Source organism: Furipterus horrens, unplaced genomic scaffold (assembly GCF_987537825.1).
Source record: "Furipterus horrens unplaced genomic scaffold, mFurHor1.1.pri manual_scaffold_2, whole genome shotgun sequence".
NCBI lineage: Eukaryota > Metazoa > Chordata > Mammalia > Chiroptera > Furipteridae > Furipterus > Furipterus horrens.
In genome coordinates this window covers 48244175-48258979 of record NW_028327172.1, presented here as the reverse complement: position 1 = coordinate 48258979, position 14805 = coordinate 48244175, and the positions used below count along the sequence as shown (strand labels likewise).

The window sequence follows — 14805 nt, the reverse complement described above, 5'->3', positions numbered from 1 at the left end:
CTCCGGCCCTTTCATTCCGCCCCCTCCAACTCGCCCTTCCCAGCTGGGGTTTCAGCGGAAAGAAGATGCTTCACTGCCTCGTGGGTTCCGGATAAACCGAGACTTGCTGGAGAGCGTCGGCCGGGCGCTAGGACCCCGCGGCTTGGCCGAGGGGGGGGCGTGGTGGGGCGGGAGAGGTATTTAAATTGGAGCCCGAGTCGCCCCGTCGCGGGTCCCGCTCCCGGGGGGCAGTGGAGTTACTGTGCGCCTCCTCGGGCTGTGACCCCAGCGTCTGGCGCGGGTGGGACCGGGGGCGGGTTTGCGCAAAATGTGCGGTGGCTGCCGGGGAGAGGAGCGGCGGCCGCGCTGAGCCAGGTAGGAGCCGCCAAGCGGCGAGGCTGGCCAGCCCTCTAGGGAGCCCGCTGTCCTGGCTCCTCTAGAGCAGAGGGCGTGGAGCTGGGCTGGGGCCAGTCCATCAGGACGCCTATCCCCCATCCCCAAGATCCCCCTCCCGTTGCCGCCCGACTTCACGAGTGGACCCAGGGTTGACCATCCTGTGGCCCCAGAGGTCTCCCAGGCTCCTGTCTCAACTGATCTTTCCCGCAAAAGGAGAGGCCGTCGTTCCCATTTGACAGATAGGATAATAAGGGCAGAAAGGCCCGCGCTTGGCGGAAGCATACAGCTGGCTAATCCAGGGCAGTTCAGAATTTGAATACTGGTCTCCTATTATCCTCTGACCTGGTCAGGCTTGGTTTCCATCCCACCCCACCAGAGAGCCTACCCACCTGGTGTGTATGGGGGGGGGCAGGAGGGGGGGGACACGCCCATCTCTCTCCAAGGGGCTCCGAAGCCAGCCTTCTTCATGGGTGGCTAGATGTGAAGGACAGCACTCCGCCCCCCCTCCCCCCGCCCCTGGCTGCCTGAAATTCCGCCATCACAGCCACATTCCTTTGGGTTAAGGTCTAATTCCCCGTGGGCTGCACATGTCTGCCCTTAGTGATTCACTGCAGCGGAGGGGCATCCACAGCAGCTCTCCCAGGGCCCCACTCTGCCAGTGATCCTGGCTTGAAAGGAGGGCAGAAGCACCCCAACCACTGTGAGTCTGTCAACTGGTGGATACTGGGGGCGGGGGCTGGCATTAGACAGGGTTAGAGGAGAGATCTTGTCCTGGTGCAGTGGAAACATTTGCTCTGGAGGCAAATAAACTGGATCTGATCCTGATTCTACTTACTGACTGTGTGGCTTTGGGTAAGTCACCTCTCCGAGCCTCATTTTACTCATGGGCAAATTGAGGACAGTTCTAAAAGGGGCAGGCAGTTTGGCCCCTGCTGGAGAAAATGGCATTTGGGCCATGTCGACCTGGGCTAATTCCCCAAACACTTATGAGCTGGGTAACTATAGGGTAAGTCATTTCATCATTCTGAGCCTCAGTTTTTCTCATCTGTAAAATGGAAATTATAGGAACTACTTTGTTGGTTTGTTGTGTGAGATAATAATAGGTCAGGTACTTAGAAGAGTGTCTGATGTCTTGCATAGTAAGGATGGGCTTATTTATGATAGTAGGAATTGCCGCACCTCATTTCCTCTGCCTATCTCTCTCTCTGTTTCACTCTCTCTGACACAGACATAGATATTCTTTGACAATTCTCCCAGTCAGAGTCCTAATATATCTTTTGCCTCCTTTTGCCTAGGCCCCTTGTCTGCAGGCCTAAGGCCTCTATCCTCAGCAGAACTTGCGTTGGCTGTTCAGCCCTGTGCTCCTTGTCCCAGCTAAAAAGACGACCCATGTCCGGAGCACTTTTACAGGCATTCTTAGCTTGGTCATCACAATGGCCAGGGTAGCCAGTGGCAGAATGGGAAACAAGCTACTTGCCCCACCAATGGGACACTGAAGCACTGAAGGGTTAAGGGACTTGCCCAGAGAACAGGCTGGGGAGAGCAGCAGTCTGGTTGTGAGCCTGGGTCTAAGAGCACCCCCGTCCTCCCTCTTTAGTGAGTTGCCCTCAAATCCTGCACACTTTGTATTGGGCACTGCTGGTGGATGCCCACAGCTGAGGGGCCTCTGCTGTCAGATGCCAGGGCGGGGTTCCACTGGTGCAGGGGTAGTCCCTGCTGAATGCTCTGATGCCCACTTTGGGGGCAGGGTGGGATTGGGCAGGCAGAGGAGGAGGAAATGGGGGCCCCCTTGGGCAGCGATGCCTTCCGGTTCTGCTACGCCAAGCCCTTCCTTGTCCTCACCTCACACTTACCCCTCAGCCCATTTCAGTAGCACTTCTACCCTTCTCTCTGCTGTTTGTTCAATAGATCTTTGGTGAGTACCACTTAATAGAGCCCTGTTCTCATAGAATAAAAAATTAATTATCAGGAAATGATCAATGCGATGAAAACAATAAAACATGTGTGGGTCTGGGAAAGAGCATTCCAGGTGGAGGAAGCAGCGGGGCAAAGGCTCTGAGGCAGGAATTCACTTGCTGTGTTTGAGGAGTGGCGAGAGAATGGCGAACGCCAGAACTTGGTGAGGGAAGGGCAAATGGTAGATGGAGTCAGAGAGGAGAGGTGTAAAGCTTGGATTATACTGGAGGTTTTTAAGCTGTGAGATTCGTGATTTGATCTATGATTTAACAATGCCTCTCTGGCAGCTTTGTGTAGGACAGACTGAAAGGTGTCTGGGTGGGAGCAGGGTGTTGCTGTGGTCGAGGCCCAGGGTCATGGTGGCGGCTTTGTCTGTGGCAATGATGGAGGAGGAACATGGGTAGATCTGGGGGTTGTTTCTCAGGGAGAACAGGCAGAACCCGCTGACAGGAGAAGGAGTGTGGCAGGAGGTGAAGGGAGAGTTAAGGAGAGCAGCTGCTCTTGCCAGTGTTACCGTGTCACTGAGGTTCCTCATGTTCATTCTCAGTGTCTTCCCCGGTCTGCCCAGTGGTTTGAGGCGGGCCCCAGAGGAGAGTGAGCCCCCTCTGCCCTAGGGGCACTTTCACAGGAGTGAAGGGGTGAGGGGGTGAACCGTAGAGTGCTTGCTGTGCTCATTGGAAGCTCAGAGACGGTGAGAACTTGGAGGAAGAACCAATAGCTAGCCCAGACTTCGGGAACCAGGGAAGGCTTCTTGAAGGAGGGGACATCTCAGCTAAGACCCAAAGGATGAGGAGGTATTCATTACAAGAGAAGGGAGGAAGTGAAGGTTTGGGGCAGTGTAAAGGGTCCCTGAGAACTGAAGGAAATAGGAAGCTTCCAGAACCCAGAGTGGGAGAGGGAACAGTAAGGACTATAGTTGGGGAGAAGAGCTGGCCAGGCATGGCACACTCCCCAGGGCCTTGAAGGCCTCCCTGAGGGGTTTCCATTCAATTCTGAGTTTACCAGCTTTCAGATGGGAGGTGAGCTTCTGCTTTTTAAACAGCAGAACAAAATTTCCTGTGTAAGTCTGACCTATAATGCAGGTGAGAAGAGAGAGCAGCTCTGGGGGCAGAGGCCCATGGCCTAGGGGAACCCAAGGAACAGAGTTTAAAAGAACACTGTTTGAACAATAAAGGACCTCAGAGCAGCCACCTTGATTTAAAATTTATTATAGAAACACTAGTGGGTTCCAACAGTAAAACACAGCTCTCAAAGGCCCTATACGTGCCTCTTCTAAAGCACCCTCAGAGTCACAATTCAGCACCCACTTATTGAGCACCTGTGGGAGAACTCACAGTGTAGGGTTTAAGGGCACAGACCCAGGAGCCAGACTTGTGAGCTATGAGATCTTGGATGTGTTTCTTAATCTCTCTGAGCTGCAGTTTCCCCGTCTATAAAATGGGAATGGTAATCAGGAGGCCAAGTCATTGAATTGTCGTGATGATTAAATGAGTTAATACATGTGAAGTGTGGAGAAGAGTGCATGGTTTGTAATAAGGGCTCTCTGAAGGCACTTTCATAGAATATATCTCATCTGATCTTCAACAAAACTTGATGAAGTTGGCATTAACCTCAGAAAAGGAAACTGAGGCTCAGAGAGGTTAAAGTGATTTGCATAAGGTCACAGAGCAGGTAAGAGGAGGAGTCAGAGGGAGCAGTCGGATAAAGTAACTCTGAGTCCTGTACTCTTGGGGGGCTTCATTTGTCCCGTCTTCTTAGTGCTCTGTATGTATTATGGTCACTTCTGTGCATTTATTTGTGTCCCCAATTCCCAGCACAGAGCTAGATGTGAGAAGACATTCAGTAAAAGTGTGCATGAGGAATGAATGAATGAATGAATGAATGAAATTGGTACATTGATCTGTGTATTCCTAGCACTTGACCCAGGTCTTCAGTGGGTGAGCCCCTAGCAGTCCTGGGATTCCACCCTGCTGAGGGCCTCTATGCTCCCCCTCAGCCTCACCCTGGCTGTCCATAGAGACAAGGCTGGTCCGGCAGGCCTGAGTGTCCCCCTGCCCTGGCACTGGCTGTGGCTTCAGTGAAAGTAAAGGGCCTGGCAGCCAGCTCCTGGGGAAGTTCACAGCCACAGCGCTGGGGGCAGGGCAGACCTCCTGATGGGGCTTCCTGTCAAGGCTCTGGGCCCAGGCTTCAAACAATGACAGGGGCTTGAGAATCAGAAAATCAAAAGAAAAAAGGCAAAATAAAAGTTCAGGGTTGGGGGTGTGTGTGTGTGATGAATCCCTTTTGGGGTCTGAGGAGCTAGGATGGGGTGACCTGCTTGCGGCCCAGGTAGAAATGGAGTCACAGGCCTAGATTCCTACCTCACCTGCCCTGAGGTTGGCCCAGGGCAGCCCTAGGGCCCCTCCGCCTCCTGCTCACTCCCTCCATATGTCTTCTACCAGGTGTGGTCTTTTGAAACCCAGATCTGACCATGTCACCCACTGCTTAGAAACTCTTGCTGGGGGGATGGCCTAATTCCTTGGCTTGGCATTGGAGGCCCTTTGTGATGGCCTACAGCCCCATTTCCCACCCCTTTCCCAAGGTGCCCTATCACTGCACCTTTATTTCAGATACAACTGTGGTCTCTCTGGGGTTCCTGAACGCAGGCACAGACAGGATGAGGGGAGGGGGTGGCAATGGGAGGGAGCCTGAGGTTTTATAGTATTCCCTTTTCCTCCCTGCCCTGTGCAGAGACATGAGCCACCGGATTCTGCTATTCCTGGCCGTGCTGACCCTGGTCCTGGCTACCTCCCAACACCAGGACAAGGTGCCCTGTAAAATGGTAAGAAGCCCTGCCCGGGTGGGTGAGCTCCACCCCCGCTCCCCAGCCCTAGGGTGTTCTACTGTCTCAGCCCTGGAAATCAGAAGTTAGAGGAGTCAGAAGAGGAAAGGGAATGCATTTAAACCTTGCATTTGGTTAGCACCTGCTAGAATGATTAAACCTTATTTACTATTAATCTTGCCAGGTAAGTACCATTATTCCCGTTTTACGGAGCTGGAAGCTGAGGCCTAGAAAGGTTGGGTGACTTGCCCAAGGTCATTCAGCTAGGACCAGTGGGGCCAGTATTGGACTCTATTCATCCAAGCTGCCCCCATAGGGCAGTGGGTCTAGCTGGGTGATGAAGAATCAAGGTGGGCCATCTGGGAAGGGCCCTTCTGTATTGGGTCCCTCCTGGAGACAAATCCCCTTTCCTAACTGAGCTCCTTGACTTGGGCCCATCTGTCACACCCCTGCTGGGAAGTCTCTCTCATTACTGCCCAAGTCAAATACTGCCTCCTTCAGAAAGCCCTCTCTGATCTCAGGTTGACTTGGTTCAGTTTGCTCTCTTTTCTGGGCTTCCACAGCCCCACGCTTTCCTCCATCTCAGTACTGAGCTCATGGTGAAGTTGACAAATGGGCCCAAGGCTGTCTCACCTGTTAGACCAAGAACTTCTTGAAGGCAGGGACCAGGTTTGATTCACTTTGTTCCTTTTACCTGCCCCAAGCCAGGGAGACCAGCCCTGAAGTTACTGTCACTTTGTAGGGCACAGGGAAAAGAGAGGACCTGGGTCCACTTGTGAGGCTGAGCAGCCCCTGAGGTAAAGGCAGGAGTTTGTGCCGGGGAAGGGACAGGCCCTCTGGTAGCTGACTTGGACCTGGGACTGGAAGCTCACAACAGAATGAACGGCTTCTTCGGTAGGCTGGATGTGCTGCAGCTGAGGCCGGGCAGCCCGTCCCTGGGGTTCAGTGTCCTGCTCCTCTCACCTCACCTCTTGCTCTTCGGAGCTTTATTGAGAGTCGCAGATCCCAGAATGACAGGCAGAGGCGGCCTTAGATTCACCAGATACAGCCCCACATGCTACCGGGAGAGACAGGCTCAGTGAAGCAAGGGCCCTGGGCCACCCAACAGGAAGGGGAACTAGGTGAACTTTGGGTTGGGGACAAATAAGGTAACAGGTAGGAAAGTACTTTCTGGATGACCATAGAAGGAATTATGATGATTTTTAAAATAGTAAAAGAGAAAATGCCACATGCCGAGGGCTCACAAGGTGTCTGCACCATGCTGAGGGCGTTTTCTCCTCTTCTCCTACCCAGAACCCCTTTTCTTAGGTGGGGAAACCAAGGCTGAGAGAAGAGATATGACCCACCAGATTCTAAAGACAGGAAATAACAGAGCAGTATTCAAACCCAGCTCTCCAGAGCTTATGCTTTCCACTGCCCATGACTCCTACTACCTTGCTTCTCTTCTCTGTGCAGGAGGTAAAATGGAGTGGGGTGACCAGTCCATTTCCCTTAAAAAAGAAGAAAAAAAGAAAAATAAAAGCTGGGCAGTGGTGTCCTAGCGTCCCAGAGAGAGTGCAGAGAAGGTTGTCAAGGGAAGCTCTGAACTTGGCTAAGGGCTTATTCCCCCAAGACTCTTTCCCAGGTGCATTGGTCATGGTGGGGGGCTCCGGGCACAGGCAGTGGTGGGTGCCCTGGCGGTGGAGAGCTCAGAGCTGCCCTGGCCCTCAAGCTCCTCCCTGGATGGACCTGGCGAGCCAGGCAGTCCAGGGGAGCGCTGCCTACCAGCAGCCCCCTCTGGCCTCTGACAGGGGTCCTAGGCAAAAAGCAAGTCTTAGATTCCGGGCTTGGCCAGCTTTGTGTCCTGACTCAACTCTCAGGGGCTGATGGCCCAGAGGTGAAACGGGGTGTGGGCTTGCCTGTAGGATAACATGTGATGCACAGGACAGTGCCCTCATTCCCCCAAGAGTAAATACTGAGGAGGTGGTGGTGGGTGCTATTTACTGTGCTGAAGGACTCAACCTGGGTGCTCAACCAGCTGAGGGCCCAGTGGTCAGAACATGGCAGCACCAATCAGAGAAGGAACTCACAATAGCAATTTTGAGTCTCTGACTATCTGGTTGAGGTCAGCGACCGCCCCCTCAGCCCCCGCCTCAATTTCTTTAGAGGGTATAATGCGGTAAATACGTCTTAGAAGATTAAATGAGGTTAGGGGTCTGTGCATTCAGCACAAGCCTGACTCACAGCCAGTGCCCCACAGTTAGAGAGAGTCATTGTACTTGTGTCCCTTTTGCTGTTCCTTCTTAATTGGGATGGTCCGGGAGCGAGGACAGGATGAGGAGGCCGTGCCTGGTGGCCCCAGCTGGCTGAGAGTCTGTGAGAGAGGAAGGGACAGGCAACTAGGCAGGACTGGCAAGGTGGCCAGGGTGTTTCTGGTTTACATGTTTCTGCTCACCTGCAGGGGTGTCCCATGTGCCGCATGGAGGAGGAAGAGATGCACAGGTGCCTGGTGGAGGGCAGCCTCCCCTTGGGGGTCTCAAGGGGAAGCTGATGGCTGGGCCAGGAAGGGGACCCCCAGCCAGGCTGCTGTTCCTGCCCTGATGGCTTAGCTACTGCCTCACCATGACCTCATGCGGGTCACTTCCATCTTTAAGCTCGGTCTCCCCATCTGGGAATTGGGTGGGCAGGACCATTTTTGCTCTAACAGTCTGATTTTAGTCTGAATATATGGATCATCCCTTTTCTTCCTTTTAGTAAAGTGGTTGAGTCAATCCCTCAGACCTTTAGTAAGCTGATGATGTCTGTGACTCTTACATTAATTAAAAGAATTTACTGAGCACCTGCTGTGGGCCAGGTCCAAGGCATTTGCATCAATCAAACCAGTCCGTTTGCTCTGAGCTCACTGTCTAGCGGGTTCCCACACAGATAGCCACATTTCAGGGGCCAAAACTATGCAGAGCAAGCACAGAGGCTGTGAGAACCCAGAGGAAGCCCCGACCTGGCCAGCAGTCAGGGAAAGCTTCCTGGCAGAGGAGACGCCAGGAGCTCAGCATGCAGATCTGGTTGGGAAGGGCATAACCAGCACAAAGAACAGCAAGGAGGAAGCCCACAGGTGGGGCTGAGAGGGTTTTTGTTTGTTCATTTGTCCTTCTAACTTTCTATTATGTCTCTGTCTGTCTACCCATCAAAACCTCCTTGGGTCCATTCCTGATGCCAGTGCTGTACTGGGTGCCAGAGACGGACAGGAGCAGGGTGGGGGTCAAGTCATCCTTCCTAGAGGCATGTGTCTGATTCCAGCTCCTACTACAACCACTAATGCCTGCTGCTCTCCCTGCCTCTCCCTCCCTAGGTGAACAAAAATGCCTTGTGCCAGAGCCTCGGCCTACTCCAGGTCCCCTCGGTGCTCCCGTGGGACATTGAGGCCCTCGACCTGTCTGGAAATCAGCTTCGGAGTATCCTGGCCTCGCCCCTGGGCTTCTACACAGAGCTTCGTCACCTGGACCTGAGCTCCAACGAGATCAGCTTCCTCCAGCCAGGTGTCTTCCAGGCCCTGTCTCACTTAGAGCACCTCAACCTGGCCCATAACCGCCTGGCACTGAGCATTGGTGGTCTGGGCCCCCTGCTGCACATGACGTCCCTGGACCTGTCTGGGAACAGCCTGTACAGTGGCCTGCTAGAGCAACTGCTGGGGGAGGCGCCAGCCCTGCGCACCCTCACACTGGCAGAAAACAGCCTGACCCGCCTTGCCCGCCAGACCTTCTGGGGCACACCTGCCCTCGAGTGGCTGGACCTACATAGCAACGTGCTGATGGACATCGAGGACGGTGCCTTCGAGGCCCTGCCCAGCCTGACCCACCTCAACCTATCCAGGAACTCCCTCACCTGCATCTCCGACTTCAGCCTCCAGCAGCTGCAGGTGTTGGACCTGAGCTGCAACAGTATTGAGGCATTTCAGATGGCCCCAGAGCCCCAGGCCGGGTACCAGCTCACCTGGCTTGACCTGCGGGAAAACAAACTGCTCCACTTCCCTGACTTGTCTGCACTCCCAAGACTTATCCACCTTAACGTGTCCAACAACCTCATCCGGTTCCCTGCGGGGCCGCCCCAGGATGGCAAGGCCATCCATGCACCTTCTGAAGGCTGGTCAGCCTTGCCCCTTTCGAACCCCAGCTTGAATGCCAGCACCCGCTCCCTCTCCCAGCTCTTGAATCTGGACTTGAGCTACAATGAGATTGAGCTTGTCCCTGAGGGATTTCTCGATCACCTGACCTCCCTGCACTTCCTGAACCTCAGCGGAAACTGCTTGCGGACCTTTGAGGCTCCACGTGCAGGCTCCCTGCCCTGCCTCAAGCTCCTGGACATCAGCCACAATGCACTGGAGACGCTGCAGCTGGGCACCAGAGCCCTGGGCTCTCTGCGGACACTGCTTCTACAGGACAACGCCCTGCAGGATCTGCCCCCATACACCTTTGCTGGTCTGGCCAGCTTACAAAAGCTCAACCTGCAGAGAAACCGGGTCAGGCCCTGTGGGGGGCCAGGGCGGCCTGAAGCCTCTGGCTGTGTGGTCTTCTCTGACATCTCCTCCCTCTGCATCCTAAACTTGGTGGACAATGAGATGGAGAGACTCTGGGCAGGTACCTTCCTCCATACGCCACTTACTGAGCTAGACCTCTCTTCCAACCCTGGGCTGGATGTGGCCACCGGGGCCTTGGCAGGGCTGGAGGCCTCCTTGGAGGTCCTGGCCCTGCAGGGCAACGGGATGGAGGTCCTGCAGGTAGACTTGCCCCGCTTCAGCTGCCTCAAGAGGCTCAATCTTGCCGAGAACCGCCTGAGCCGCCTGCCAGCCTGGACACAGGCCGTGTCCCTGGAGGTGCTAGACCTGAGGAACAACAGCTTCAGCCTGCTGCCGAGCAGCTCCATGGGCGGCCTGGAGACTAGCCTCCGGCGCCTCTACCTGCAGGGGAATCCACTCAGCTGCTGCGGCAACGGCTGGCTGGCGACCCAGCTGCATCAGGGTCGTGTGGACATGGATGCCACCCAGGACCTGATCTGCCGCTTCAGTTCCCAGGAGGAGGTGTTCCTTAGCCACGTGCGTCCCGAGGATTGTGAGAAGGGGGGGCTCAAGAATGTCAACCTCATCATCATCCTCACCTTTGCACTTGTCTCTGCTATTGTCCTCATCATGCTGGCCACCTGTTGCTGTGTCCGCCAGCAGAAGTTCAACCAACAGTACAAAGCCTAGAGAAGCCAGGCTGCAGAACCCCTCAGCTGGGAGACCCTTCCAGGTCAGTGAGGGAGCTGGAGGTGCAGAAAAGGGTGAGGTCTGACCCAAGGTCACACAGTGGGCCAGGGTTCCCAGAACCCTGGTCTCTGAATCCTGCTGCATTAGTAGGTGACCCACCTCCCAGGCCGCGCATGTGGGCCAGCTGTGGAAGCTGGAAGTTGAGCAGTATTGGGAGTGACAAAAAATGAGGTGGACCCATCGGATCAACAAAGCTTCACCAGACATCTGTTTTATGCCACACCCCGCTCTGGTCCTGGGAACACCGGTGAAGGGGACACATCCTTGTCTTCAAGCATCTCCTAATCTGGGTGGAGAGGTGGTCACAGAGCTGTGTAGTGACCACGCAGACTGTGGAGCCCAGGGCCCCAAAGCTCGTCAGCACAAGCTAAGTGCGAGGAGGCCCGCCCCTGCCAGGCCAGGGCCAGGGAGGGGAAAGACCAAGAGGATTTGTCTGAGATTTTTCCAAGCAGATTGTTTGTCACATCATCTGGTAATGACTTTCAGCTTCTCTGGAACGTGAAGAAGTTGCAACTGGAAGAGAACTGGAGCCACATGAGTGTCTTGGATCCAGTGCTATTGGGTAGGCTGTGGCGGCTCCAGCAGGTCCGGGTTAAGAGGCTGTTGCCCTGGGCTCTGGCCAGCACTGGTCCATTTCGTTTCTTGCTCTGGACAGGCTTTTTCCCCACCTGGCACTATAGTTTGCACACACTGGCCCCAATACTGCCCTAGCCCCCAGTCCCTGCTCCATCCCAGCCCCACCCTGGCTGGGGAGACAGGACTTAGAGCCTTAGGTCTCTGGTTCTGTTTTGCACCAGGCTTGGCAGCTGTGACAAACCCAAGCCTGCATCTGCCTCTTTATGACAACCAGCTGAGGTTGGTTTTTTATCCCATTTTATAAAAGTGGCTCCAAGTCTCCCTCCAGGGCGCCCTAGCTAAGAAATGCCATAACCGAGGTTCAGAGTCACATCATCCTGACTCCGGGGACAGAGCTTTGCCTCTGCCGGAGCTGCAGGCCATCAGGTGGACAGGAAGTGACCCCCACTGCTGGAACAGGGCCTGGGAGCATCCTGTGCTGAGCATCCCCACCCGCTCCTCTCCCTCCTCGTCCAGGCAGGCAGAGTGAAACCAGGCAGCCACAGGCCCTCTTCTCCTCCTCTGCCTCAGTTTCCTTCACTCCCTCCTTTGCAGACTGCTGTGGGTCCCCCTTCTCCTCCTCTTGCATTCCCTCATTCCCATTGTCCATTGAGCACAGCCTAGAGCGTAAGGTCACTGCGTCCCACCTCCCCGTTGTACAGAGAGGGAAACTGAGGCTTAGAAAGAGAAAGGGACTTGCTCAGAGATGCACAGGTTGGTGGCAGAGCCTGTGGAAAAAGAGTAGATTCAGACCTCATTGGCAGTGGGGGATGTGAGCGGGGGGTTGGACCTGAGTGGTTTCCTTCTCTCTCAGCTGTCACATCACAAGATAACCTTGGCTCCAAACATTCTTTCTGGTCTTCATCATGCAGGCATCCCCCGACCCCCCTTAGAAAAATGCGTTAAAAAACCCATCCAGATCTAACCCCCTGCCCCTCATACCCATGGGCTGTCCGGGGAGAAAGGAGGCCCTGGGAGCATCCCAGGACCCTGTGCTGCTGTCTTCACCTCCCACCTGTGCTGGGCGGCACCTGGCTCAGGACAGTGCTGGGCAAAGCGTGAGACAATGAACATGCCACTCTCTCGGCCCCATTTTACAGATGAGAAAACTGAGGCCCAGAGAGGGTTAAGGACTCAGGGAGTCTATGGCACAACCCGGGCTGGAACTTGGGGTTCTGGCCCCATTGGGAGCCCTGGGGGCCTGAAGGGCAGCTCAGGGGACCCAGTCCTGGTTGGGATCGTGACTACAGGTGCTCACTGCACACAAACACTTTCTCAGGCTTGGGGGCAGGTGTGGGCCCTTCCATGCCTGATCTTTGAAAACACTACACAATGCTGCTCTCACCTCCCAGAAGTCAGGCCTCAGCCCAGGCCTCAGGACCAGCTGTTTGTATAACCCACGTGAATGTATTAAAGAATAATTTTGGAGAAACAGTGTGGCCTGCCAGCCTCCTTGCTTCGGGTGTTCAGCACCATTGCATCTGCTCAAACCCTGCCCTCTTCTACTCCTGATATGGTCTTTGAACCCTCATGGAATAACCCTGAGGAGATAGGACGGGACTTCTCGGTGGAAGATTGGGGCTCTGGGTCATCACTACCTTGGACCTTGGGGCCTCAGCCCCAATCACATCCCTTCACATTCAACAAACCCTGCTCCCTGCCCCACCACTGGGAAAATGGTGGCTGTTGGTAGTTACACTTCTGGTCCTTTCTCTGTGCTCAGCCCTTCTGCCCCTCCCTCGGGGTCCTCATGCCCTCCTCCCTCTTTGCTCTCTCATATTCCTTCCTCTCCAGTCACTTCTTCCTCTCAGACTTCAGCTGTGCTCATGTCATGCCCATCTTAAACTATTTCCTTCCTTCTTCTACTCCATGAGTAAACTGCTTGATAAACTATGCTCTGACTGGTATGGCTCGGTGGGCTGGGTTGTCCTGCAAACCAAAAGGTCACCAGTTCGATTCCCGGTCAGGGCATATGCCTGGGTTGCAGACCAGGGCCCTGGTTGGGGGTGTGAGAGAGGCAACTGATCAATGTTTCTCTCACACATTGATCTTTTTCTCTCCCTCTCTTTCTCCCTTCCTTCCCCTCTCTCTAAAAAATAAATAAATGCGAGCTTTAAGCTTCTTGGTCAAGTAGCTTCCCCACCCTCCCCTCCATTCTCAACCCACCTAGGCTACCTTCAGCCCCTCAGAGCCCCAAACTGCCTTGGCTAAGGTCACCAAGATTGTCCTTTGCCAAACTCAGGGCACTTTTCAGGCCGTAATCCCCTGACCTCTCTACTGCAGGGGCCTCCTCGCTCCTATCCTCCTCATCGCCCGCACCCTCCCCTTGGCACACTCTCCCAGCATCTAGGACTCATACCCTTTCTCCCAGGCCACTCCTTTTCAGGCTGCCTGTGTGCTCATCTGCCTTGAATCATCTGAATGGCGGCTACCAAGACTCCTGTCCCAGACCCTCTTCCCTTGGCAATGTCATCGCCCTCATTGCCATAGCCACCCCACTGCTCTGACGATGCCCGCACCTCTTTCCAGCCCCAGCTGCATCTGAGCATTGAGCCTTGATACCTAAAAGCCTCCCAAACTGGAGAACAAACGGTCTCCCAGGGGCTGGAGAACTGCGAGTGAGCAGCCCGGCTGCAGTTCAAGGCTGACCTTGGAGGAAGGGCCAGGAGGGTCCTGAAGAGGCACTCCTGGCTCCGGGAAGGGAGTTGGAGGGCGAGGGTGTGGGTGTGGGTGTGGGTGTGGGCTGTGTGGTCTGAGGGAGGGGACAAGAGCCACCTTCCGTGGGATGGGGGCAGGCAAGGGGCTCTGAGGCAGAGTCTAGAGAGCATGGCGTGCCCCCCGGCCCCCACTTTGCAGCCCCCTGTGCTTGTTTTCGTGTGGTCCCGTCGCCCCTTCTCATCTGCCAGACACCCAGACACTGCTCCCTTTGCAGGTATCAACCTCCCCGCTCCACCAAGTTCCAGCTTAATGATGCCCCCCCCCCCCAAGCATCTTGGAGGTTTCTTTAACCCAGCTTCTTCTCTGGTCTGTGACCTCTCACCTCCCAACTTCTGCTCCTAGCTCCTACTCTCCAAAGGAAAAGTTCAGATGCCTATTTCATGGACTGGGTCTGGCAGTGAGAGAGCATGTGACTTAACACCCTAACGCACACTAGGTGCTCAGTGAAGGCCTAAGGGAAGGCAGTGGGCGGAGCTGAGCTCAGCCCAGGGCTTTGCGGACCTCCCACCCAGCTGGGAGCCCATCAGGTCCTGACCCCTTTTCCTCGCAAACAGGGGTGTTTGCTCATCTGGTCAAGACCCCCAGTGAGGCAGAAATTCCTGTTTTCAGCCAAACATGGACACAGCTGCCAACTAGGTCATCAGAGCATCCGGCAAGTGCCAGGGAGAGGTGAGGCCCTGTCCGCCCAGTCGCAGCCAGCCTGCGGTGCCAGGTCACCGGGCTCATTTAATTCAGGGAGCCATTACGGTATTCTGGGAGGCACGGGCCCAGCAAGAGCCAGGCTTGGAGGCCAGGTGGGAGGGAAGGTGGGCAGCACCCAAGGCCCACAGCTTCCTCGCTCTCTCTGTCCCCTGTACCGGCACACCCCCAGGACCCGGGATCTGCTCTCTGCTCTCTGTGCCCCTGTCCTTCAGGCAGCTCCAAGGCCAGGTCCCTGAGGCCCTCCAGCCCCATCTCTCTCTGGCCACCTGTCACCCTGCGTTCAGAGCTGACCATTACTAAGCACTTCTGGGCAGGCCCTGCTCTGAGCACTGGATAT

General features: G+C 55.2%; 1 protein-coding gene across 2 annotated transcripts; it reads left to right on the top strand.

Moving 5' to 3' along the window:
- Positions 1-221: 221 nt before the first annotated feature.
- Positions 222-11245, top strand: LRRC32 (leucine rich repeat containing 32). 2 transcript variants are annotated; one of them, XM_090265664.1, is made up of 3 exons: positions 222-354; positions 5062-5152; positions 8481-11245. In XM_090265664.1, exons 2-3 carry the CDS (start codon positions 5066-5068, stop codon positions 10371-10373), a joined length of 1980 nt encoding a protein of 659 aa, XP_090121790.1. In that variant the 5' UTR covers positions 222-354; positions 5062-5065; the 3' UTR covers positions 10374-11245. The 2 variants fall into 2 exon arrangements, with proteins under 2 accessions (XP_090121790.1, XP_090121793.1); XM_090265667.1 differs by lacking the exon at positions 222-354 and adding an exon at positions 936-1075.
- Positions 11246-14805: the final 3560 nt, after the last annotated feature.

Bases quoted from the DNA above. Each gene is read 5' to 3' on its own strand.
- LRRC32 (XM_090265664.1), top strand. From the start codon at position 5,066: ATGAGCCACCGGATTCTGCTATTCCTGGCCGTGCTGACCCTGGTCCTG. The intron at 5,153-8,480 runs GTAAGAAGCCCT...CTCCCTCCCTAG, and splicing joins ACAAGGTGCCCTGTAAAATG to GTGAACAAAAATGCCTTGTG.